The sequence below is a fragment of the Mustela erminea genome, chromosome 17 (genome assembly GCF_009829155.1).
Source record: "Mustela erminea isolate mMusErm1 chromosome 17, mMusErm1.Pri, whole genome shotgun sequence".
NCBI lineage: Eukaryota > Metazoa > Chordata > Mammalia > Carnivora > Mustelidae > Mustela > Mustela erminea.
The window spans coordinates 25,574,822-25,601,251 of record NC_045630.1 but is presented as its reverse complement, the minus strand read 5'-3'; the positions used below and the strand labels follow the sequence as shown (position 1 = coordinate 25,601,251).

General features: G+C 43.4%; 1 protein-coding gene across 2 annotated transcripts in view; it reads right to left on the bottom strand.

Annotated features, from left to right (window-relative positions):
• Positions 1–26,430, bottom strand: part of ASTN1 (astrotactin 1) — a 317,340-nt gene that overhangs the window by 195,273 nt on the left and 95,637 nt on the right. For both annotated transcript variants that reach the window (XM_032318415.1, XM_032318416.1), the window contains exon 2: positions 6,431–6,618. In XM_032318415.1, the coding sequence (XP_032174306.1) occupies positions 6,431–6,618 (188 nt within the window). The remainder of the gene's footprint in view (positions 1–6,430; positions 6,619–26,430) is intronic.

Sequence of the window (26,430 nt, the reverse complement as noted above, 5' to 3'; positions counted from 1 at the left end):
CATTGGAAAGCTGCAGGGATCAGAAGGGGCCATAAGTGAGGGGAGTTGATGAGTAAATGGATAGTACAAACATTTTTTTTTAAGATTTTATTTATTTTTATTTGACAGAGATCACAAGTAGGCAGAGAGGCAGGTAGAAAGAGAAGGAGGAGGAGAAAGCAGGCTCCCTGCTGAGCAGAAAGCCCGATGTGGGGCTCGATCCCAGGACCCTGGGATCATGACCTGAGCCAAAGGCAGAGGCTTTAACCCACTGAGCCACCCAGGCGCCCCAGGATAGTACAAACATTTAAAAGTGTCACAGTGAGGGGAAGATTTACAGAATAGACTGGACAAAGGAGCTAATTCATGGCAACAGGAGCAAAGAAAACAGACCCCAAAGAGTCAAACCACAGACTGCTGAGGCTGGGGGTCGACAGGATGACTTGGACCCTGCACCATCTCCCAGCTCCAGGCTCCATGAAATTCTGCTCTGGGGATTTTTTTTTTTTTTTTTAATCTGAAGATTCCTGTCTCCCTTAACTCCATGTGAATTTCTATAGTCAAACTCCATTACAGAGAAGGCTGGAGTGCATTTCCATTTTTTGAAACTAAAAAGCCTCAGCAGTGAATGTATCCATTTCACAGATGAAGTGGGAAGCTTCCAGAAAAGTCAGTGGATTACCTGAAGGAGTAAAGCCAGGTTCTGGAGTTCATCTTCCAACCCTAAGCCTGGTGTTTCTTTGCCGCACACCCCAGTTCCCATTCTACAGGAATACGGGAGGGCAGTTAACACTCAAAACAGCTCGTCAACCAGAACGGCGGATGGACTTACAGGTACCTGTACCTAATATGCCTTGGCAAGTGTTGCAGAGCCAAACCATGGTGTCAGGTAGAAAGGTTTTATAAACCAACTCTTTCTCGGCACTTGGGATAGCCCCCAATAGGCCCAGGCATGTTATCTTTCGAAACTCAGTCTGTCAGGAACACCCCAAGAGCGAGGAGGTCTTGTTGGTAGGGATCTTGCTGATTCTTTTAGGAACTGCCCACCATTTTTGTAATGGAAAGCCAAGTACACAACAATGGCTTTGGTAAGTGTGGGGATGGCCGAAAATCAGTCCTGCCTCGTGATGGATGGCTTGAATTGCTAGAAACGTTCTTCTGACTGACCCAATCATTACTCTAGTTCTAGCCTTTGTGGTAATGCAAGATATGACTAAACTCCCCCATTTCTTTCTAAAGTTCAGAAGGATCGCCCCTGATACATTAGGGCACCCTCAGCTGAACTGAGAAAATTATATAAATTGACAACAGATATGTAAAAGTGACCCTTATTAATGAATTCGCTTATCAACTTCTCTAATAGATTAGCTGAAGGAAAAAGGAATGGACAGAGAAAGCATCCAGCTCTCCTGTGCCCACAGACACTTAATAATTAACTGATGGTCTTGATGGCACATAGCAATGACCATGTGTAGAACTGCCCTTCCCTGCCCCTGGACGTCCCTGAGCTTTAGGAGTGCAGTGCAGACAGCTTCCAGCAACAGAACACGTGATGCGTAGGGGGCTGAACTGAACTTGAGCAAGGATGTGCACGGTTGTCTACAGTCCTGGAAACACAATCCTGGAGACTCCGCAGGTATACTCCCTCGGCTTTGCACTGATTCAGCCCACGTGTCACACTCCCAGAATGGGACTTCTCTGAAGTGTCCATTCTATTTCCTGGACACTGGGACTCCACGGTAGCACCTGTGGCCTTTTTTTGTTCTCTACACTGTTTCTCCCCAAAGAAAACTATGTGTCCAGGGCTCACCTGGGGCTCCCAGAAACAAGGTACCTAGAAACACCCAAGAAGCCAGCAGCTGGGGGGGTGTCGCAGGAACCTGCAGACACTGGCCAATGGGCTCCACCCAGCCAGGAATAGTGAGGACTAGTGAGGACTGGTCTTCAGCAGCTCCCAGCCTTCAGTGATGGGCTCTAACTACACAATCCTCAGGGAGATCAACAAACGCTCAAAGATTATTTTTCCCCACAACTGTTGAATCGGGCCTAAGACGGCTGAACTAAGAAAGATTATCTACCAGTGGGAGTTATCACCACAAAAAACATGTATCAAACTGAAGCATTTTTGAAAGGTTACTTGCTGTGAAAAATGTATTTAACCAACCTATATGCGTATAGGAAGTCTATTAACATTGCCATCTTTAATTACAGAGATGAAATATATAGATAATACATTAAAATGCTATTATGCACCATTCAATTCCTTTGCATACTTTAAGAAGAAAAATGTGGATCATATGGCAAATTAGCCAAAGTACAATATGGAAATTTAAATCCACAGAGGCTGAATATCTAATGTAAAGTCAAAATAAAACCTGATCTTCTATGGAGTAAACAATTTGCTTATCCCTGAAAAATTCTTTTGACTTCTGGATTTAAATTCACACATCAATTTTCATTTGATGATTTTGCTTTCAGTTGTTCAAGAGTTTGCAAAAGAGTACCCCTGTGTACCTCAGTAGTTTTCTATGTCAATTATCTCACAAAATTCAAAATAAATATCTTCAGCCCCATTGGAATCGTGCAGGAGGTTAAAACCCATTGTTTGACCCTCCAAGCAATAATATACAATGGCAGGAGGGAAAGAGTACCTCTTTGGAAAAAATAATTCAAAAATTTTAGGATGTGATTGAAAAATAAGAAAAGCAAAAGGTTTTTCAAAGTTTTAAATTGCCAAGTTCCCAGCCGAGGTATTGGTTTTCTGCAAGCCCACAATTTTGCTGATGGTATATTTTTAGTGGGCACAGTATAAGAGAGAATTCTCCAATTCTCATTCATAGAGTGTTACATGGATACAGAAAAGGTTTTCCTTTGCCTTTCTGTCTCTCATTACTTAGACTGTGTTTAAAACTAAGAGCAGTAAATGCAAAATATAAAAATAAACAGTGGTCCCTGCATTGAGGCAATATGGATGAGAAAAGTGTAAATACATGAGAGAAATGTAAACCCGAAGGTTTTCACAGAACCATTAATTCCCTTGACACATATTGGAAATATTTTGAATTACCAGTTAAGCTTTTAAATATACATTTTCTTAAGAAGAGAGAAGAGGTTGGGTGTATTCATGTTTTGATAATCACCTTAACTTCTCTCTTTTCCAAATTATGTTATTTGGATCCAAACTGAAAACTGCATCAGTATCGATCGTTATAGTTAATGAAAAATAGCTCACTGTTATCATTTCATAACTAACAGGGTTTGGATAATAAAATTTTGTGTAAGTGCATTCTGCTGCCCAACAGCTTTACTAGTCAAAGGACTGCAAAAATCTTCTGATGTTTATAATACTCTCTTTCTAGAGGGCTTGGATGGCTGCCTACTTCACCTCCAAAGGATACGGTATAAAGGGTATCAGATAAAGTCTACCAGTCCCCGAGTCTCTTAAGAAGGAGCCTTCAGAGATTCTAGGAACGACATCCTCAAACAGGATACCCTCAGGCTCGATTTCTAAGCTGAGGGCAGACACACAACTTTAGACTTTGAAGCTGCATCTAGAAAAGAATGTGAGGGACAGGCAAGGCGCTGAGCAAGGGTATACAGCACGGAATGAGAACGGGGCAAGGGGACGGGGCAACCCTGGGCTGAATGAGACTCAGGTGACCACACCATCTTTGACAAGGGTGGGAGGGAGTACTTCTGTCTTCACTCTACCTTGGGATTCCTGTTTTCTTACAGAAGTCAACAGCCTCCCTGAATTTTTCATTGAGATGTGGGCCTATCCATATTGAAGAGGTCAAGCCACAAACACAAGACTTGCCTACCCCTACCCTTTGCCCATGCACTTTTAACCTCTCTCCCCTCCAGCTTAATGAAAAAATCACATAGAATAAAGTAAAATAGAGCTGCAGGAACAATTTCTTCCATTTTATTTGGAAGACAGAATGTCATTGCTGGTTTTCCATGGGTGATGGGTAGCATATGAAGGAAAGATTTCAGAGACAGGTTGAAGGCTGGCTTTTGCTCTCTTTCCATTTCAGTGCCCATGGTCCATTAATCCCTGCTCGGGAGGGCCTCAAAAAAAAAAGCATTAATAAGGTAGGGCTCCTCATAGGGGTTGTTATATTTTAAGGGCACAAACCATGTCCTCAAATCCTTTGGCATCCTTGATTGGCACATTTCTAGCTTTACCGCCACCCACCCGCCCACAAACATGTATGCGCATATACACGCATATATACACATACATGTCTGGAGAGAACTTACTAAAACACATCATTCTGGGGGCAGAACGTAGGATCCTTGCCACACCAAGATGGGACGTAGCAACTGGAACCAGCTTTAGACTGTCTTTCTGTGGATGTCACACTACTCCTCCAGCCCCCACCGAACACACCTTCTGACCCCTTGCCCATCTTAACCGCCTCTAGTCAAGTTCTCTCTTTCAGACATAATCATAGTCAAGTTCTCTCTTTCAGACACAATCACACCTGATATCAGTTCTTGGGACACTCTAGACACTTGTCTACACCTTAAACATTTCTTTGGGGTGATGACTCATTCCTTGAAATGGTCTAAGACCAAAAGAAACAAAACGAAGCAGAAACCATCCATGATAATGACTGCTTTCCACAATGAGATGGGACAATGGGAATGGCTGGTGGGAAGTCCACCATTGTGCCTTGCTTTTCAATCAGACTGTACCATAAATGTGAAGACAATGTAGCCTCTGCATCTGTCACTCCAGTCAATGACAGGATTGATTCAGTTGATCTGCCTGCTCTCACCACTCTCTGGACACTACAAGCTACATTGAAGAAGACAAGCTTCCCTGAGAGAGGAAATGTTAGTCTATAATTAATTAGTCTATGAGTAGGGCACATGCCTTATCATAAACCTCAATTAATTTGGAAATGCAAGGCAGAACAATTTCACTTCTCTGTCTGCCTTCTCACACATCTAAACACAGACTTAACCTCTATGTGCCCTTCGAGGACTCTTTTCTTGACCATATAGTTTAAATAAAGTAGCTTGTGTCTACACAGATCATCTAGCAAGCCAATTGTTCATGGAAACACCAATGGAAGAAGAAATAGAAGACTTAGATTCTGAAATTTTTATCAGAGATTTTCCAGGGAAGAGATTCAAAGCCAAATATTCGGATGATGGAAATTTTTATATATCTAAAATGTGCTCAGTTTATCCCAATCTGATACACAAAACTAAATAGCATGTCAGGTGGGTACCAGAGGAATCAATAAGAGTTTAGACCAAGACTTAGACTGGTTTTCTGTAGTGTTTCACAAACGTGAAGCAACACACACGTGAAGCAATCCATGCCTTCCTGAACATATGGCCCATGAAATCAGTCCAGCCTCGGCCTGCTTGCTCTCAGGCTGCCCTCAAACCAAGTGATGATGTATTTGGTTTTACCAATATAATACTAATACATGAAAGATCTACCACAAGTGAAACAGGCACTTTCTATCTCCACTGGGGAAATTCATTCATTTCTTCCGCAACTATTATTAAGCATTAACTATCTGAATGCATTGTTCTAAGTGCTAAGAAGACATCAGTGAACAAAAAACCACCAAACAGAACCACTGCCTGCCCTTGGAGCACTCACTTTTGAGAGAGATTCTACAATACAAGTCCCTAGAATTTTAGAAAGAGCCTGCTCATTTTCTTGAAGCCTCAAATTTCTCAGTAGGAGAAGGAATGCCGACAATGACATTCTGAGCTAGGCTGCAGAGAAGAGCAAGTATGTCTTGACGTGCCCTTCATTGTAAGAGGTAAGGAAGCCAAATGCTGACTTTCTCCCTCCTGGGAAAAGAGAGAAGAGGGACTAGTAGCGGCAAGGAGCCTGGCAATTCAGTCATTCCATAGGCACGGATGGAGCAACTATTATAAGATATTCTGCTTTACTAGTTGAATAACCCCTTTCTTTTTTTTTTTTTTTTTAAGATTTTATTTATTTATTTGACAGAAAAAGACACAGCAAGAGGAAAACAGAAGCAGGGGAAGTGGGAGAGGGAGAAGCAGGCTTTCCACCGAGCAGGGAGCCCCATGCAGGACTCAATCCCACAACCTTGGGATCATGACCTGAGCCAATGGCAGATGCTTAACGACTGAGCCACCCAGGCACCCCTGAATAACCCCTTTCTAAGACAACCCAGTGCCCGCACTGGATACTGTCTCTCATCTGTAAAAATCACTCCGTATCTAGGCACGTTAGCAAGGCGAACAGTTGGGCAATGGCGGTACAGAAACAATCACAACTTTGACTTCACCACAGGTGGAGACAGTTCCCACAAATAGGACATTTACTTATTCACAGGAGGAATGACCATGGTGCAGTGGGTTTTCTAGAGCTGTGTCTATGGCACCAAGTCCCTTTGTGTCAGGATAACATCAGCTATGACCCAAGAGGCTAAAGCCATGGCGCTCTTACCATGACGGAGATGTGAAGGATCCTCAGCTCTTCTTCTGCTGACTCATGCTGGGGTTCTTCCGTTGGGTCTTGTCCAGGGAGACTGGGGGCACCATCTTGGTGATGAATGTGAAAAAGCAAAGTGCCGTTCTCCAGCCATTGCTGTCTCCAGCGCACCAGAGGGATGTCCTCTGTGTTCCCTGAGATCTCTAGGGGACAAACACCAAAGGCATGGGTCAGAATTCTGACTGGACCAACCTGAATCTTATTCCTCCTCCTCCTCATCAATGGTACCAATTAGTCAGCATCAGTTAAAGACAACAAAGGGCTCCAGCTTGAGTTAAGTCAGGTTTACCGCTACCCCAAATCTCCAGGAAGGGAAGGAGCCCTGAGAAAAAAAAGAATGCTCCCCCATAGGTCTTTGCACCATAATTTAGTGAGCTGGGCTCTCACCCATTGAGAAAAATACCAAGGTGAAAATTCAAGTTCTTCCCCGTATTTCTGGGATCAATAGCATACTTTACCCAGCACAGTTTGAATCTCCTGATAAACCCCCGAGGTAAATACAAGGTTGTTTGCCTCTTGTAAATTTGAAAATCTGAGTTCCCTAGCAATTATTCCTAGACACCAGTGACTCTACCAAGGAGAGAGTTGGTAATTACTGTGCAGAGAACTGGCACGTCTGGAACAGTCCTGAGAGGTTACCGCAGAGCCACTGGGACTCACAGGGTATTTCTAAAACCACAATCATTTGCAGCATAGCCCACTGGTGGTGTGGGATACGTGCTGTGTCCAGTAATGTTTTAATTCCCTTTAATTTTTCTCTCATCTTTGCAGAGGAGAGGTTGCGCACGTGGAGAAGGTGGTGAAGAAGCGAGGCCTCGTCGCGGACGGAAGCGCTCACCCGCTCTCAGGGCTCTACATCGAGGCAGCAGATGAACGTCAAAGATGAGTAACAAAACACCAAAACCCTACTAGACGCACCACACTGTAGGTGCTAAGCTATGGTCACAGAAGTACGCCAAGATTACAGGTCAATCTAGCTAATATTCCCGAACAATATCGTATGGAAGCTTTGAGACATCCCACGGTAGAGAGACCTGATTAACCTAGCCTTTCCTAAACTTCATTTGGCCTCCAAATCCCTTCTCCCTTAACAACTGTGACCACCCAGGGGAACGGATATTCTGCTGAGCACACGTTGGCAATGCATGGCTTTATAAAACTTCATTTTTTAAAAGGCATGGCTTCTTCTCTTAAAATTTATCACCTTTGACCAAAAAAAAAAAAATTCCATAGGCATAAAAAAGATTTAATAAGACACATTTAGAATAGTATTCTCATCAAGTACCACACCATAAAGAGGGAAGCAATTTTAAATATTTATGGAGTTTATAAATATCTTTCACTATTTGTAGGAGGGCACAAATGATGTGCTTTATTTATTTACTTATATATTTATTCATTAATTTACTTACCAGATACCCACTGGGCATGTATTATGCACCAGGCACTGTTCTAGGCACTGTAATACAAATCTAATATTAATCTAAATTAGTATTAGTACTAATACTAATCTAAATGAGTCTCTCAACAAGCCCTCCAGAGCAACCAACTCTGAATGAATGCGAACGTGGCAGGTGTTACACCGTGTGCATTAATGACATCATGTGGAAGCGCAGAGGGAGAGAGTAGGCTTGCCTGGGTTGAGGGTGGAAGAGGGGGAGAAAAGTAACATTTCAGAAGAAGATACTGGCGTTGGACCTTGAAGGTTGAGTGGACTTCCTTTTAACAGGTAGAGAAGGGGGAAGAGGACATTCAGATACTGATAGGATAATTAGAGGGAGGAGGAAGAAAAAGAGTACTGTCTGGTCCTCTCAGGGTAGGTCAGTGAGAAGAATTCATACAAGCCACAGGTCACTCGCCTGTCCCTGGAAGACACAGATGGTATCCCCCCCTCCTCCTAACAACCCCAGACCAGGGAGAAGAGTAAAAGAGCGTGTGAGGGACAATGACGAGACAGCACAAACAAGATGATCAGGGCTCCCCTCCATCCTCAGCCCCTTGCCCCACTGCCTGGAACACTCCATCGTCCCATCAGGACAGTAGGCTGTCCACACTCAGGGAAGTGACTAGCACAAGCAGCCAGGAGGCGGCAGTGGGCAGAGGGTGTGACAACAGAGGCTCACCTGCATCCGGGTCTTGGTTTTCCATGGGCACAGCTCTGTTTGTTGAGTGAGGCAGTGAGTGACACAAGCCTCCCGAGTTCACTGCAGCTCTAAGGAGGTCTTCCAGACTTCCAGGTGAAGAAAGACTCTGGCGCGCGCCTCTGGGCAGTAGCCCTGCGACACATCACTGAAGCCCCCCCCCCCCACCCCATCACAAGCCCCTCCCGACCACCAGTCAAGCCTTCACCTCACAACACCAGGGCAATTCCTCCTGAGAAACACACCCCTCCTCCACCTACCGCCACTACGATAGGAACCAAACAGTCTCCTCACCTCGGACAACAATCACGACCATTAACAGCTGCTAACAGAGCACCTATCGCCATCATTAAATCACCCAGAGCAACACATACGCAGACCTTACCCAAACCTGCTCTTAGCCAGCCCGGGATTAATTCCACACACGTTGGGTGCCACTTCCACCCTTTCTGTAACTCTTCAGAAGGAATCTAGTACCTCACAACTCCAAAGTTCTTTTTTTTTTTTTTTTTTTAAAGATTTTATTTATTTATTTGACAGAGAGACATCACAAGTAGGCAGAGAGGCAGGCAGAGAGAGAGGAGGAAGCAGGCTCCCTGCTGAGCAGAGAGCCCAATGCGGGACTCGATCCCAGGACCCTGAGATCATGACCTGAGCCGAAGGCAGCGGCTTAACCCACTGAGCCACCCAGGCGCCCCAACTCCAAAGTTCTTAAGCCGATTTTTTTTAATTTCCCAGGAGACCCTCATCAGAAAGGTGAGGCTCATTCTCTCCATTTTAACTGTGGAAGCAAGGACAGGTAAACACCCAGACCAAGGTCATGCCAGCCTAAATCAAAACAGGGAATAAAACTCACCAGAGTTTTATTCTGCGCCCAACACACACAGGATGACATGACCTTTGCACAAGCACAGAGAAGAGAAAGCACTTGAGGACAAAGTCCATGTGGTCTTCTAGGAGTTTTCGTGCTGCGATATTTTAATTTGTCGTGCAAAGTCTTAGTATTCCATGACTTCTTTTTAAATTGAGATTGAATTCACATACCATAAAATTCACCCTTTCAAAGTATATTATATGTATATTCACAAGGTTTTGCAACCGTCACCACTCCAATTCCAGAACATCTTCACAGCCCAAAGAGAAACCCATGCCTATCAGCAGTCCAAGCCAATTTCTGAGGAGGAAGGCATTCTGCTTTGGAGTCCTAGGAGCGATGGTACCAAGGAAAGAACAGGTATGGTGGGGTTATTGAAAAATGCTCCCAGGGAAGGTGAGCTGAGAGCACAGAATCTCTGACCTAGGCTTTCAGGCCAACCCTTTGAATCTCTTTGTGAATTATTCATGCCCATCCCCACGGACAGTGATATCCTGGTTCAGCCTAGACCAGACTCACTGTAGAAGATAAAGGGCAAAGGAAGTAAGGCACCAGGCCTGCCCATGAGAGCACCTGTCATTTTTAAAACTCAAGATAATTACAGAATGATAGCTTCCTCCTTGGCTTTTTTCCTTGTCCTGGCAGGATTTGACACGGGAGGGCTAAAACATGAAACCAGGAACTTATTTACATATGTAATACTTGCCCTAGGTCAGCCAATGAAAAACCCAGGGTACAGTAAATGTTTTGTGAATTTCATCACCAATGGGGCTGAGATCAGAGCTTGAAACATAAGTGTAATCATGTTGGTCTGGATATTAGCAGAGTATCTCAAGAAGAATGTCAGAAATTGCTCTACCAATGGAAGCCTCCCCTGAGATTCCCAAGAAGCACAGAGGAGAAGTGACAGTTATTCTAGTACAAGGCATCCTGAGGGCAACGGAAGATGCTCAGACAGAACATTTGCCACAGTGTGCTCATAAAACAACTTCCAACAGAATCCTTCCCAGCCATGTCAAGATACCATGGGTGGGATGGGCACCACGGCCACCATCACACTGTGGGACTGAGATCTCTAGATACTTTCAGCATGTCCATTCTTCCCCTACACAAGCTTCACATCTCTCAGCACCTCCCAAAATTCTGGACCTGCCTGGAACACACAGGAACCAGGATGCCATTTGTTCTTATATGTAATGAAGATTTTTGGAGCACACTCTAATGGTGACATTCAGCAAACTGTGCTATGTGATCCCTATTCCCAAGGAGCCTTTAATGGAGTAAGAGACTGAAGACATGGCCATGACTAATTACTGGGAAGAGTAACAACAGTGCTGAGTGACGGGGTGGCACCCAGCTAGACAGAAACCCATGCAAAGGTACAGAATGGGAAGAGATGCTGCAGGCCAACTCCAGATGAAGAGAACGATGTGTACAAAGAATCAGGATGATGCCTCCTGGTAGAAGGATGGTGTTTGTTCAGAGGAGTCATGGCTAGAGATGTACACTGATGTCAAATGTGAAAGGTATAAATGCCAGTTTAAGAAGTTCTAAGCTAACAGCAAGTCACCATGGTTTTAATAAGCAGAGAAGTGAATGAGGCCACGATTTAGAAAGATCAAGAAGATCCAGAAAGAAAGTAGCAGACCAACGGGACTCAATCCCAATCTCTGGGTAATCCTGATCCTATATTCTGCAGGGACCAAAACACGGAGCTGGAATTCAAGAGACCTGGCCTGGACTAACCTGGAACGAGCTGCCTAGCTTTGGATGTTCTCATCTGTGTAAGAGGAAGCTGGATAGGAGAATTTCAGGACCCTTCTGTAACTTGACATTCCATGATTCTAAGTCCATAACAGTATGCTCCACATGAAAGATGAAAGATGAAAGATGATCATTTCAATGTGCCAAACAATGTCCAATCTTTTTTTCAGGTCGAACCCACACTCCACCTTCCTTTTCCCTCTGAACACAGAGCAGACAGGTTTGGGATATCTCTTTAGAGCCTCTAGGAGTCAGACCCACTTTCTGACTGGCCCTCAGGCTGGTAAGAAAAGTTCTCATTCTGGTGCAGATATGTGGTTTCTAAGGAAGAAATGTTGAAGCTTCTGTGTGTAACAGGGAAGCAGGAAGATGGAACCTGGAGCAGAGACATACTAGAGAATAATCTGGATGGGAAAAGATCCAGAGGAGAGTGCGATAAAATCACTTTTAAATTAGTCTTAGTCATTGTTCCTATTTTTTTTTAAGATATATTTATTTTAAAGAGAGAGAGAGAGCGCGCACATATGTACATGCTGGGGAGCGGGGGCAGAGGAAGAGAGAGAATCTGAAGCAGACTCCCCGCTGACCATAGAGCCTGATACAGGTCTCAATCCCAGAACACTGAGATCATGACCTGAGCTGAAATCAAGAGTCAGACACCTAACCGACTGAGCCACCCAGGCACCCCCTTAGTCATTTTTCTATATTAGTTTGAGTCCTGTGAACTTGTAATACTGTCTCTTAGCTTAGGATACCCAAATCCTGCTACAGAAGTTCCTTTTCCAGACACAACCACTTCCTCAACCCATCCAAGTGCCCTGCCCCCTTTTAGGTCCCCTCATGCTGGGCATCCCTGAACTAAGCTGCTGAGACAACACAACCTGTTAGCATTAGAATTTCCCCCAAAGACAACTTCATTGAATACCAGATCCATGATGCCCTCTTTCAAAGAATCTGGCGGGCGCCTGGGTGGCTCAGTGGGTTAAGGCCTCTGCCTTCGGCTCAGGGATAGAGCCCCGCATCGGGCTCTCTGTTCGGCAGGGAGCCTGCTTCCCTTCCTCTCTGTCTCTGCCTGCCTCTCTGCCTACTTGTGATCTCTGTCAAATAAATAAATAAAATATTTTTAAAAATTAAAAAAAAAAAGAAGCTGGCAATTTCAAGTCAAATGTGGATTTGAAATGGAGACGTTCTCAAAGATCCCTTCAGTCACTGAGAAACTTAGAGTGGCTTTGAGCAGTCCTGGCTTTCTGGGCCCCTTTTACACTCCTGACAAGGCTGGGTTTCAGGCTGAACCCAGCTAAGTAGTAACGAGGTTGGTCAAGTGGGAAGGTCAGGCTGGAAGAAAGCGTTAACTTGTCAATTCTTAGCTTCCTTGTTGAGACACTGGCTGAACTGACCCTACAGTCCTTCAAGGCTGAGGGTGACTCCCCTGATGGCCATGACTGACTACCAGAATTTTCAAACTTGGTGTTCATCTTAGAAACTTGTCCTCCAAACCCAAACTCATACAGCTTCTGAGAAGGTTCCCCAGAGCAGAGTTAGGAAAGAACTCGGTCAGTTGGAAGACAAACAAAATGCACTACCATGAAACTCCCTGCTGTTAAGGGACTGGAGTGGAGGGGCATCTATGCGTTATCAGTTTTGCTTGGCTGTTTTTCAGTTCTGTTAAGTGTGATATTGTGAATAGCTCCATATTCTTTATGAAAAAGTTCCAAGGGAAAGGGACCAACTCTACAAGTGGAATCTAGCCTTCCCTCCACCTGTACTATGTGAGGGGCCATTCTGAGTTTCCCTATGGGATGAAGCTTATAAATTCAGGACTTCAGCAGGGATAAACTAATCATTCCAAACAAAAATACCAATATCAACTTGTCCACCAGTGACTATCATGAAGATAACCAAAGGTAAACCCATGATATAATTACCCCTTTCCTTCTATTCTTTTTCACTTTCCTTCCCACACTACCCCCCACCTGCCCAATTTCAAAGTTTGAAAGATATTGATGGTAGGTGTAGTTTTCCACATGGTTTCATTATGGTCTTCCAACTGAAACTATTAACAGTGGCATTAACTTTCAACACCTTTGTAAGAAAATAACCTGCTTAAGTCAGGGGTTAATAACAGTAGAGGATCACTAATTATCCTGCGAATGTTTACCCTCGTATCAAACGTGACCCAAGTCTTTAATGTCTCTGGAACGGCAGCCTCTAAAGACCCCAACTTGTTCCATAACATAATGACAGCAGCACATTAGTGTCCTGGCCATCTGTGAAGAAAGATAAGGGACAGATGAAGAGCAGACAAGGGAGAAGAATGCAAAGAGGACAGACAAAGTCAAGAAGAGTAAGAAAAGGAAACTAGCCAGAGAAGCGATGTCCCTGGGGCTGAGTTGGCTGGGCGTCCACACCTCTCGCCACGGGGACCATCTGGAATGGAGTTCTGAAATGATACAATCCCACAGCCCAGAGTGAGAAACACATAAAATAAGGTCCCCTGCTGGGTCTGAATTCAACCAGCACAGATGCCAAAAACATCGATTGCTTGCCTGAAGTCCCTGCCTATGGAGGCCTGGCTCAGCGAACAACAAAATGGGAGACAACATAGCCAGGAAATTCTTTTGTCAAGATGTTCAAAGTCCGACTGGGAATGGGACTCTCATTGTGCTTTCTCTGTTCAATTTGCGGTCTGCCACGGGGCTGTTTCTTGTCATCTCATGGTTTGAGCCATGTCCACAGCACTACGCAAGCAAACACTTTATAGCAGATTGTCTTAAAATTTTGAGAATCACTTTTCCAAGTAACTGGAACCTTCTTGACTTGCAGATTTGGAAGAGAAATTTCCACTTATGACCAGGAGATGGATAACTGAATTTCTATTTCCCCTGCTTGGTGACATTTACTCTCAAAAAACAAGAGCACCTCAAAGCATTAATGATCCAGTGATGAGAAACGGCACGGCAGGCTGAAGAGAGCACTGGATGGGGGAGCTGGGAGAATAAAGCTGCTACAACCTCCCTGAAGCTCACTTATCTCGACCTCAAATGATGGAAACAAAAGGTCTCCAATGACTTCCTACCTGTGACCATGGTGTTCTATAACCCAAAACCACACATGGCACTTGGTTTTAGTTAATACCCCAAATCAGGTGCAGACTTTTTATGTATTTCTGCATGCCAACTGGGTAAGGCTCTGTAGAAGTCTTTCAAATCAGACTTTCCTCTTGGAGTCTGGGATGCTTCTAGCTCAATCCAGCCTGTCAACTTATAGAGTTAAGTGTTGGCAGTATAGAAAGTCATGAGAGTGACCTCAGGGAACTCAAGTCAGTGGTCCCTGATAAGAAAGAACCATCCACATATAGATGCCTCCAAATGGTTTCCGACGAGTTATCTACCTTTTATGTTGATGTGGTCCACGGTAGTCTCAGTAAGAAAACATCACCGGATCCCTCTCGGCAGCCCTACCTTATATGGTGACCTTTTAAACATCAGAAATGCTCACTTCCTTTAAGGCTAGGCACCCACTCCACTTCTCTTTTTCCAGAAAAGGTTTAAAATGGTCTGAAAGGAACCAACACAGAAAGCAAGAGTGATGAGAGAAAGAAATAAGGACCTTGAAAGTCCATGGTATGTTGTCTTTGGGGCTGAGGGGGGGCAGAGGATGCAAAAAAAAACAGAAGGTAGATTTTTTATAAAATCAGACGTGATGGAAAGCAGCAAAGCTTTCTATGGATGCTGCTGGAAGTAGGTCACTCTCTGCTACTCTGCTGGCGTGAATAGCAATCGAGCAACAACATGAACATTCTATTTACCTAGCCATGGAGATGAAAACATTCCTGTGGCGGAAAAATGCAGCCAAAAGGTTCTGACACAACTAGAGAGATGAGGAGGCATTCAAATGGCTTATGATTTCATCCAAAATGGTTTGCTTGTTCCTACTACAGTGTTTCTCTGGATCTTTTCAAACCTCCGCAAAGAGTTTATCCACATGATACTCATTAAAGTCTCATTTGAAAGGGGGAAAAAAAAAGCCCAAAGCTCTTTGAAAAAGGCAGGGTTATCTGAGCCGCAGATGTACTGGTAAGAAAAATTTTAAATATATCCAGCTCTATTCTCCACTGCCACCTGACTGACCTTTGTAAATTGAGATAACGGCACGCATTTAACAAAATCTGACATCAAGTAAGATGTGTAATAATATTTAAACTCTGTAATGTTAAAATATGTATTTACGGATCATTTCATACATTGTAATGAGAACAAGTCATTTTGAAGCCTGCGGTTTCATGATTGGAATTCTGATTTGAGCTTTGCAAGTCCTTGGGGGCCATGTGCCCGCAGTGTGGCACTGGAAGCAATACGGACGCCCGGGTTTTGGAGAGCCAGGGACCTAGACGGATGCGGGCTGATTGCAAGGATACGGATTCTCAGAGCCATTGAGAGCTCTGCTCCTTCTGAATCCTCTCTCTTGTACTTTTAGTCCTTCATTAACAAAGAGTTTAGCATTTGCTTTAATTCTGATCCCAAACTATGTCAATGAGGTCCCCTCTATGGCTCTCGCCCTATGAAAGGGATGGGAAGGGAAAATGACAATGATAAAAGATCACCTGGAAATGACTTCAAAAGGAGGAAAACCCACTGCTTGTCCTCAACAGTCTCGATTCATCTCATTTCTAATTAGTGCTCATCCACTTGTGTTTCTGTTCTTATCACCTGTGATTCAGCCCAACGAGTAATGATGTACCTATTATGCACTAGCTCTGCTAAGAAGCCCTTTCAACATCCAGGAGCTACCTTAATCCTCAATGACCCTTTAATGGGGGTATTTATAGGACCATTTTACAGATGAAGAATTCCAGAAAAGCCAGCCTATTTAACCAAGTTCACTCAGTTAGAAAATACGAATTAGGGAGGAAAATTCCTAGACCCCTTGGCTTCAAGGCTACTGTTCCTCTCTACTATTTCAATTCTCACGCTCTCATTTTGCAAATCTCAACCCCAGGGTACTGTAAGTACAGTGCTTATCAGTATCTGACATCTGATGCATACTAGTCAACATCAACGTCTTCACTGTCCTTCTTAATACTGTGCTGTTGCCATTATTGGAATCACTCACATAAATTCCAGAATGGACTAATAATCCTTGACAGAGTTAAGCAAATGGTACTTTTAAATGACTCCAACTACTTAAGAGTTTTTATAAATCCGGGAACCCCAAGTCCAGGAATCAGCTCAGGTCTGTAAGGAACCTGGGCCAAGTCATTTGTGGACATTTCTGCAATGCATGCTAGCAAATGGAACACTCTGTAGATATCTCTCATGAAACCCCCACCCACAGACCTCTGCATTAAGATCCGGCCATGGAGATTCTTGCAGAGGGAGACTGCACTACCCCGACCCATTCAAGGCCAGCACGCAAGGCCAACTCTAGCAAGCTTGCTATCAGACACATGGCAAGATATTCCTGAAATCACACAGGCAGGTGTCCCCAGAGGTATGGGGGAGTGGTAACTGTGGTTAAGGAAGCTGGAATGACCAAATGGAGGTAGTGCTGAACTAACATGGTTGGGATGTCTGGGGAGCTCAATGGGTTCAACGCCTGACCCTTGATTTTGGCTCAGGTCATGTGCAGAGTCTGCTTGGGACTCTTGGGAGAGAGTCTGTTCTCTCCATCTACCTCTGCTCCTCTTCTCTCTCTCTCTCTCTCTCTCTCAAATAAAATCTTAAAACAAACAACTAATGGTAGTAAATGGAATCTTCTTCTCGTCCGTATAGACTCATCAGTATAGTGTTTGTTATCATAAATGCCAAGAGATATTACAACTTAAGTGGAACTTTCCATTCTTATCTTCCCCTCGGGAGGACAAAGCTTTCTAACCCATTCCTACAGACCTGTGAGCTCACTTTGCTGACCATGAGCATTGCCTTCTTGCAAATACATGGTCAGGCAGACCAGGCATCTCTCTAGGATCTTCTCCATAAACCATCTCCTCCTTCAGAAGAGGGGCGGGGTGACTTCCAAAGGCTCTTCTCACTCTAAGATTCGCTGATTTTATTTTTCGTCTTCCTATGATCTACAGTTGCCACACTGAACTGAACCTTAGGTTCCTACAGAATAAAGATGAAAAATGGTAATAATCTTCCGTATCTCTGCTGCGTAATCCAGGTCAAGAGAGGAAAGTGGGAAGGAATTCTACAAAGAATTCGAAGACTCAAGCATGTGAAAAATTCCTTATTAAAATCACTGTGTTACAATGTGCAAATCCCTTTCTTATAAGGCCCCCTCCCTTTTCATTCATCAATCCTATGTGGTGGGTTTTACAGAAATAGAATCAGAAGGCCAAAGAAGGTGAGCGACGATCGCAAGGGTTAGAGCTAATGAGACAGAGATAACAGGGCTCAAATCCAGCCTTCTGACTCTGAGCTCAGTGCTCTTCCTACCAAACAATATTGTCTACCAGAGCAATGTTTATTTATATATACTGAGAAATCATGAACCACTGTGCTTGTATTTCAGCTTAATGAATTAGATATACGGAAGATATACATCAATAGTAAACACTGTCAGGAGTTTGAAGAGTTTGGGCTCATAGACCCGGGAACAAAATTGAGTTATTATCCAATTCTCACTAGTGTACAAATCATGCAACAATCTGATGTGATTTCCCTGTGACAGACTCCCTTGGAGGATCAGACCTGCTTTTTTCTCTCTTCCAGTTATGGGTCTAAAGACTCCCTTGACACTGCCTTAAGCCCATTTCTGCAGGCTAATTTGTGTAAGTGTTCATTACGATAGGGGTCAAGATGACCTCTAAATGACCTGACAGACAGATCTCCCCAAGGAACTGTGGATCTAGCCATCTAGTCCCCAGTGATAGTAATTTTAAAGGAATACCAGGTCCTTGATGGCTTTAATATGTTGCTGCTTAAACAGGAAAAACAGGCATTGACAGGACCAGTTGCTAACAGCTTTCCATTTCTCTTCCCCACCTTCTTCATTATAGCCCCCTTAATTCTAGAGCCCTCCCCTCCTCTGCAGGCCCTCTACATGAAACACACATTAAAGGACTGAGAGTGGGAAAAAAAAAAAAAAAAAGGAGTCAAGCATTCTTCACGAAGGACTTATTTTTGAAAATAGGTGAAGTCTGTCCACCATTTTGCATTCATCTGAGGCACGAATCCTTATGCCTACTTTGTTCTTCTGCCCCTTTCTGGTGCTGGTGAGTGCTCTGTGGAGCGTGCCCGAATCTCTGTGCTTTTATCATCATATATACTTCATGGCACCAAGCTCTGCATGGGCCTAGTATTTATAAAGTGCTAGATGATACAAAGATCAAGCTGAATCTGCCAAAAATGAAGTAGGACAATTGAAAATTACTATTTTTCACAACAACTAATATTGAGCTAAACACATCCGCGCTCCTTAAGCTGCTCGACAGCTTGTAAGGTAGGTACTATTATTATCCCAGGATTGGGAGGTAAGGCACGGAGAGGCTAGGAAACTGGTCACATGACTGTGATACTATGACTCCAGAAAAGGAACTCACTCTTCCTGAAGCCTCCCACTGTCCACTCAGCAATGATAAGTGACAAATCCTGCAAGGGATCATTAGCACCCAAGTCAACAAGCTGACTTCGCCTCTTGCCACCAGTGACGGAGGAAGGGACTGAGATGGGATTGGTCAGGCAGAATCCTTGGTATCATCTGCCATGGCCATGAGAATGGACCTGATGGCAGGAACTGGACCTGATAATCTATGCATACACTCTCCTCTTTTGACTTGATCAAGTCAAGAATGGGAAAATACAAACATCAGCCCCCAAACACACACGGTCTCAGAACCCAATTCAGAATAATGGCTAATGCTTATGAAGCATCAGGCATTGCCTAAGGGTTTTTGATTATGTTGACTCACTGCATCCTCACAGTTACTGCATGAGGTAAAGAACAACTCTTAGAGGAGGCTAGAAGTCAGAAAGGTAGTTTGCCTAGCGTCATGCACTTAGCAAGTGGAGGAGACTGGATTCAAACAAGATGTCTAGCTCCATAGTCTTCGTTCTGAACCACTCTACACTTCTCTACCTCTTCCCTGTGGGGATACTAGTATATACTCTAGTATAAGACTAATTTCTAATTCACCTATTTGTTCACTATGTCTTCCTTACCCCTTTTCTCCTGACTTTCTGCCACAACCGTGTCACTATTCTTATGTTTTAACCAGCATGATATTCCTTCTGGAATTTCATTTTTAATTTTCAGCATTGTTCCACCCATATTTCCATGGCAAGATGACCTCCCGTGGTTAGTTTTCCTTCTTTGCTGGTCCGGGCATACCATATTAGTACCAAAGACCAGAAATTAACAGATGGAGGTGGCACTGACATTTCCATTCCCTACTTAGTAGCACTGATCCATTAATTAGAGGCTGTAACGTTTTTAAACAATATTAGTTGGGTTTTGCATAATGAAAAATAAAATTGCTGGGTTTTCTGCTTCTTGTTCTAAAAGAATACAGCTATAAATTTCATAATCAAACCATTAGATTGAGAACACAAGTGGTGGTAGCTGGAATGAGTGAGACATAAGACTTAGGTCGGGACATAAAAACCGGAACTTAAGGACACCTGATAGCTTTATCCAGTCTTCATTCTGTGGCCAAGAAGGCACAGAACAGGAAGGTAATTTTATGTCAAGAGGCTCATGTCCTCTTGGACATTGGTCTTAAAGCAAAGGTCAGTATAGGGAAGCCTTCCTGGATTGGTCAATAGAACAAAAGACCCTTGATCTCGGAGCTGTAAATTCAAGCCCCACACTGGTGTAGTGATTGCTCAAAAATAAAATCTTAAAAAAAAAAAAAGAGAGAAAAGAAAAGAAAAAATTAAGATCAACCTCAGCTTCATAGTGACTTTTTGTTTGCTTACCAACGTTTGTTTGTCTTTTTCATTCATGAAACTTCCAGTATCTTTTTTGTTTGTCTACTACACCTATATTTTCTGATTGTACCACACCTGGGAAGTAAGTTCTCTATGAATAATACCTTCACGTGAAGGAGTACTTCCTTTATTGCCCTACGCTTACCTTCCCCGGGTTTCAAATAGAACTTTGAATCCTAGCAATTGAGTGTTTGGCGAACAAGGTCACACGTATTTCATGTGATAAATATGGATCGCCTTCCTCTCGTAGTGTTCATCGTTGTTATCAGCAGACTCATTCGTATTTCTTTCATCCATATTTGGCTTTTGTGTCCAGCACATATCAGGCTTTTTATTCTACCTTCATAGAACCATACCCACTTCCTCTTGACCTCTGCACCTGCCGTTCTCACACTTCCTCTGGGTTCATTAAATGTGTTCCCAAGAGTGGAATGTGCAGCAAAGCAGAGACAGGAAGGATTCTAGTAACAGAAAACCCTAAGTCTGAGGCAAGGTTCCTGCACCTATAACTCTGAAATCTATATGCCTCAGTTTCTCTCTCTTTCAAGAAATGGGAGTAATACAGACATCTCCCTTGTAGGGTGGTTAAAGTAAAAATGCAATCGGGGGGTGCCTGGGTGGCTCAGTGGGTTAAAGCCTCTGCTTTCGGCTCAGGTCATGATCCCAGGGTCCTGGGATCGAGCCCCGCATCGGGCTCTCTGCTCACCGGGGAACCTACTTCCCCCTCTCTCTCTGCCTGCCTCTCTGCCTACTTGTGATCTCTCTCTGTCAAGTAAATAAATAAAATCTTTAAAAAAGAAAAAGTAAAAATGCAATCGGAAATGCTTCAAAATGCAAGAAATATGAGTTGTAGTTATTAATATTAATATGCTCCTTAACGATCAGTGACAAGAATAACTTATTTTTTTCCTGGTTAAAAAAATCAACATGGCTCTACATGTGTTATCAGATTTCCCATGCCCTTTATGATGACATTTTGTTTCCCCATTTAAATCAGGAGAGCATACTGGGTCCATGTTTTCAGCAAATTACTTTAATGAATTCTAGGTAATTTTTTTGAATCATTAATGATGTGACAAATACCCTTTTATTTTATAACTATAACTAGACCCCGTATCTGGGAGAACATTGCCGTGGCATTGAGAGCATGAAAATCACCTCCCTCTCTTCTGTCCTCTGACATGGATTCTAATGATCTCCTTGCAGGCTGTCTCCGTCAACTTGACTTTTTAGTCTATAAAGCTTAGTATCATCTAAATCATGTATAAAGACTATCAACTATATTGCTTTCATAACTGAGGCTCCATTACCAACAAATATGGAGGTAACTGACCATTAAAAAAAAGAGATTTTACTTAAAGGTAGAACCTGGCAAACTTTTCTGAAAATCTAAGTAGATCCCCTTGACGAGCATGTATGGTAAAGCCTCATCACCGTGACACTCAGACTCCATTCCTTCTATAGACTCCAAGTGTTACCGTGACTCCCACCACTTAGCCCGCCCTGTACACTCATACTGGGTTCAATTCCTGTTGAAGTATTTACAGACCTCATCCATCACCATTGGCCTCAGTGGTTTTCCCCCCATCAAGGCTGAATCCTTACAAACAGGGATGCTCTGCCCGATCAGATTGAATCAGATATTCCGACACCTTTTTTCCCGACTTCATCTCTGAAATTCTTTGGGAGGCATGGCTGTATTTTTTGCTGCATCAGTAACCTAACTATTTTTGCCAGCTAGTTCAGGGTACCCTTAGTACAGATGGCCCTTGAACAACATGCCTTAGAACTGCATATGTCCATTTATATGTGGATTTTTTTTTATAAATACAGTACGATGCTGTAAATGTATTTTTCTTCCTTATGATTTTCTTAATAATATTTTCTTTTCTCTAGCTTACTTTGTTATCAAAGTATAGTATCTGATACATATAACACACAAAATGTGTGTTTATCAACTGTTTACATTATGGGTGTGGCTTCTAGTCAACAGTAGGTTATAGGTTAAGTCTTTGCGGTATCAAAAGTTATACACAGATTTTTGACTGTACAGGGGGTCAGTGCCCCAACTCCCACGATTTTCAAGGGTCAACAGTACACACTATTATTTGTTTTCATACTTAAATTTCAGAAAGTAAGATGTTTGTTGAAATTTCACAAATTTGGGGGTAGCTGGGAGACTTAGCAGGTTAAAAGTCTGCCTTTGGCTAAGGTAACAAATCCAGAGTCCCAGGATCTAGCCCTGCCTCAGGTTCCCTGATCAGTGGGGAGTCTTCTTCTCCCTCTTGTGATCTCTCTCCCTCTCTCTCCCCCAAATAAACAAAATCTTTAAAAAATTTCACAAATTCTTCAGTAACAACTGAGAAAAGTCATTCCATCAGTTACTTTTCTCATCTCCCTCTTCCACAATCATGAAAGAATCTGAGGGTTTTCCGACTGGCACCAGTTCTTTATATCCTGTGGGGACCCCGAGGGTTACCAAAACATATTCTTGGTCAATTAATTTCCATTTAACACACATTATTTCCTACATAGTCATTTAATAATCTATTAAAGTTTTCTAAATCTTTGTGTGGTTTTGGTTTGTTTTTGTTTTTGTTTTTTGTTTTTTCTGATACTTAAAATGTTCCACTGGTACAAACCATACACTAGGTAGCTTTGCTTTCTTTGCTAGAGGGTTCCTCAATAGAGTGAGGAACGAGTGATACCCCACTTTGTGTTATTCTTGGTTTTGTGGGCAGAGCCAAACCTGGATTTGGTGGCGAAAATGCTTCTGGCACAAAGATGGCTTTTCTTTTTGTGCCTTTCAGTCTTAAGTGAGGGACCCCAAACTACAACAGAAACCCCATAGCACGTCCACTATCCCCTCAGGAGCAAACTGGAAAGCCTACGCTGACTGGCCTCTGGAATAAGACAGATGGAGGGCACATACGGCCTTTGCCAAGACGGAGGGCCAATCATTTGGGGAGGGACGGGAGAAGAAAAGATGTTTCCCGTCTAGAGTTTCTAAGATTGTATTATAGATGATAAAACTGAGACGAAGGGACTTTCAGAAGTATCTGGCTCTGCCTCTTTAATTACCCTGTCTAGAAAGAAAGTCTGTCATCAGGGCTGGAGTCTGGGTCTGTTCAAGAGATTGATTGGAGCAAGGCACTTTTTTCGTCCAATCTAGATTGCTTTCGTTTTACTGGAATTGAGGCGGGCCATAAACCTATCAGTGACTCAAGAAAATGGAAGCAATTAAGTCTGCAGGTGTGCATATTTGTCATATTAATGATGGATCTGTGCTAATACAAGTCACGGAAGGCTGCCACATGGCACACTCACGTCTGTTGGTGGGGGACGCGCCTTCTTGGGGCTCTGGTCCCCACAGCGCTGACAGAAGGGAGTCTTGCTCCTGAGGAGAGAGACTTCCCTCATCTGCCCACACTGCTCCCCTCCATCCCAGCCCTGGTGTGCGACGCTCCCCCCATCACGGCTACAATTCCAACCAAATTATTTCATAGATGCTTAATTTGACTCAGGTGGAGAAAATGCCCGTTAAATATACTCAGTTAGCTATGGAAAGAGTATAATTTGCAGGCACAATTTTGGAGTGTGACAGACTACACTTGCATATCCACCCCTCCCTGTTTAATACTGGTTTGTCTTGAACAGGTTATTTAAGCCCAAAAAGGATTATATCTACTTTATAAAGCTTTTTGTACGCAGGAAATGAAGTAATAAACGTAAAGCTCTTAAGACAGTGTCTTGTAGCTACGGTCACTTTAATGATTTCTCCTTTTCTGACCTTGAAAATATTTTCACTCCTAGAAATTATTCCTCGGAGGCTGGCGGACTATTTCAGGGTGAGGAATAGTATTAGGAAGGTTTATGAAGAGAACAGTAGGCCAGGGCCCGAGCTGCCCCTCCTCCCACAGCCCCTTCTTTCGGCACTTCTTCCCACGTGACCCTCTCAGGGTGGGCACCTCACTGAGGGCAGTCTGGCTACAGACCGGGCAGTGACCCGCGACATGGCCCAGCACAAGATGAGCTAATCAGATTCTTCCTCTTAGGAATCTGTAATAGCAAATATGGAACAAATCAGGCAAAAATCAGCCAAAGCCGAGCTCAGAGTGCCGCACAGTAAATGCACAGATGGGGAATCTGCACCAGAATGGCCACTTCAAGCTGGAGAAATGAGGAAATTGAAGAAAACATGAGTAAGCAAAGCTCTGGGGTCAAGAAAAGACAGGCGCAGAGAGGGAAACCCTAGGCGAGTTAGCAGGGGGCTCAGGAGAAGCTGGTGTGTGGCAGAACAGCCCAGGAAAGACCCCAAAGCCCTCTATGGAGTCCCAAGGCCCATCCCGGGATCCAGGTCCACTGCTCTGAGGTCCAACAGCAGCGTGAATCCTGCAAGGTCACTGCCTCCTACTGACATGGGTATGCTTTCGAGGAACCCCCTCACTGAGGAACTGAGTCTTGCAATCATAGGAGCCTACACACCAAGACGCAGACATCCTTCAGAAGATCCAAAATGCTCAGCGAATTCTGCACTCTGGCCCCTTACTGGACGACCTTGACCATGACCCACGGCATAGACCTCCTCTGATCTGTCCGTCCAGCTTACCGCAAACTCTTCCTGCCACCCCCAGAACATCAGGTTAGTAAACATACACCAGTCCTTATGAGAGAAGTCATGAACAATGTTTGCCAGCTCAGGGACAGAGTCAACTAGATCCAGGTTTCTTCAGAATCCTATCTTTCCAAGTCTAGGTATGGCCCTGAAAGTCTCTTTCTAGTTTTTTCCCATCTATAAAATGGGAGTTATGCTAGCACGAAGAACAGTGTCGAACCACAATGGGCTGCCTCTATAAGGTCATGAAACACACAGGTAGATAATGGCATTGCACTAACGATGCATTCTTCTTTATTATAAAGGAAAAGCTCTTCCTTTGCCAACCCACATAACTTAACAGTCAGCAATAATGAGAAAGGAAACAAAAAAAAAGGCACTGTACATGACAGCTAAAATCAGAATTTGATAAAATATTCTACTTCTAAAGGGATACTGTCAAGTAAAAAAAAAAAAATCAATTTGAGTATGGAAAAAAAAATCTGGTTTGTTTATTAGTTTTGCTCCTAATGCCACCAAATGGACCTCAATCTGAAATGGCTTTTGAAATCAAATTTGCTGTTCTCCAATTCTGCAACTTACTCTTTATGCTAATTTGTCTGCACCTGCGGGGACAAAGACACTGGCTGCAAAGAACATGAGAGCCAGAAGAAAAAGAAGCACAAAGATTCAGGAAATTAAACCAGAACTAAATCATATTTTGTGTATAAAGGTTGGACTTTGTATAAAACAAGGAAAAGAGTGGATTGAATGTCTGAGAGCATATTCCGACTGGCAAAATGACAGGCCACTGGGGAAGGAGCCGGGGTCTTTCCCAGGTCGCAGATGAACGGTGGCGTAGGTGGCGGATCATCTCTAAGTCCCAAGGTCTGGTCAAGTTCGGTTTCCCCCAGCCTCGTGCCTGTTAATTGCAGGGGCTACTGTAGGAATATGTCAAGGAGTTTCATCCTTTAGGAACTTAGCCTGCAAAAGCTGGGGTTAATTCTTCCTTCCAATTTAAAAATTTACTTATTTAGGTCTTTATTTTGAAAGAAGTAGCAGGATTTCGAGGGGAAAACTCAAGTCCCCCTTTTCCCATTGTTTCCCACTCTCTGCGCCTTCAAACATTTCCATTCTTCTGCTGACCTACCTCATCAGGTGTGCTCTCAAGGTGGCTATAGACCAAACTGGGTCCCACGGCCACCGCAAAACCAAAGGACAAAAATGCAAGGAAGGCTCTCGAAGATACTGTCCTCACCTTACAGATGCCCAGCCCTTCAACAGCAGAAACTCCATAACCTCTATTTAAACTATAACAAAAGCTCTGAGAGTTCAATACTTTGCCCAAGGTCACACGGAGCATTAGCTCATAAGACATCCAGAGAAAGCATCTCAGACTGAGGCTTTTTCTGTTATACTGTCTCTCAGGATCCAGGAAAAAATCAAAAGTATAATTTTTATATTCTAAAATGCTTCTACTTTGAATATTTCCTCTATTGCTCTGTCCGGTATATTCAATCTTAGACTCTGCATTGTCAACATTCAAGTTCTGTCAACAGCCGGTAACTGTTGAGGTCCAATGAGTGCTGTGAATGTTATGTGTTTAATGCTCAAGGAAAAATATCCATTTCCACCTTGGAGTTATTAGGCCT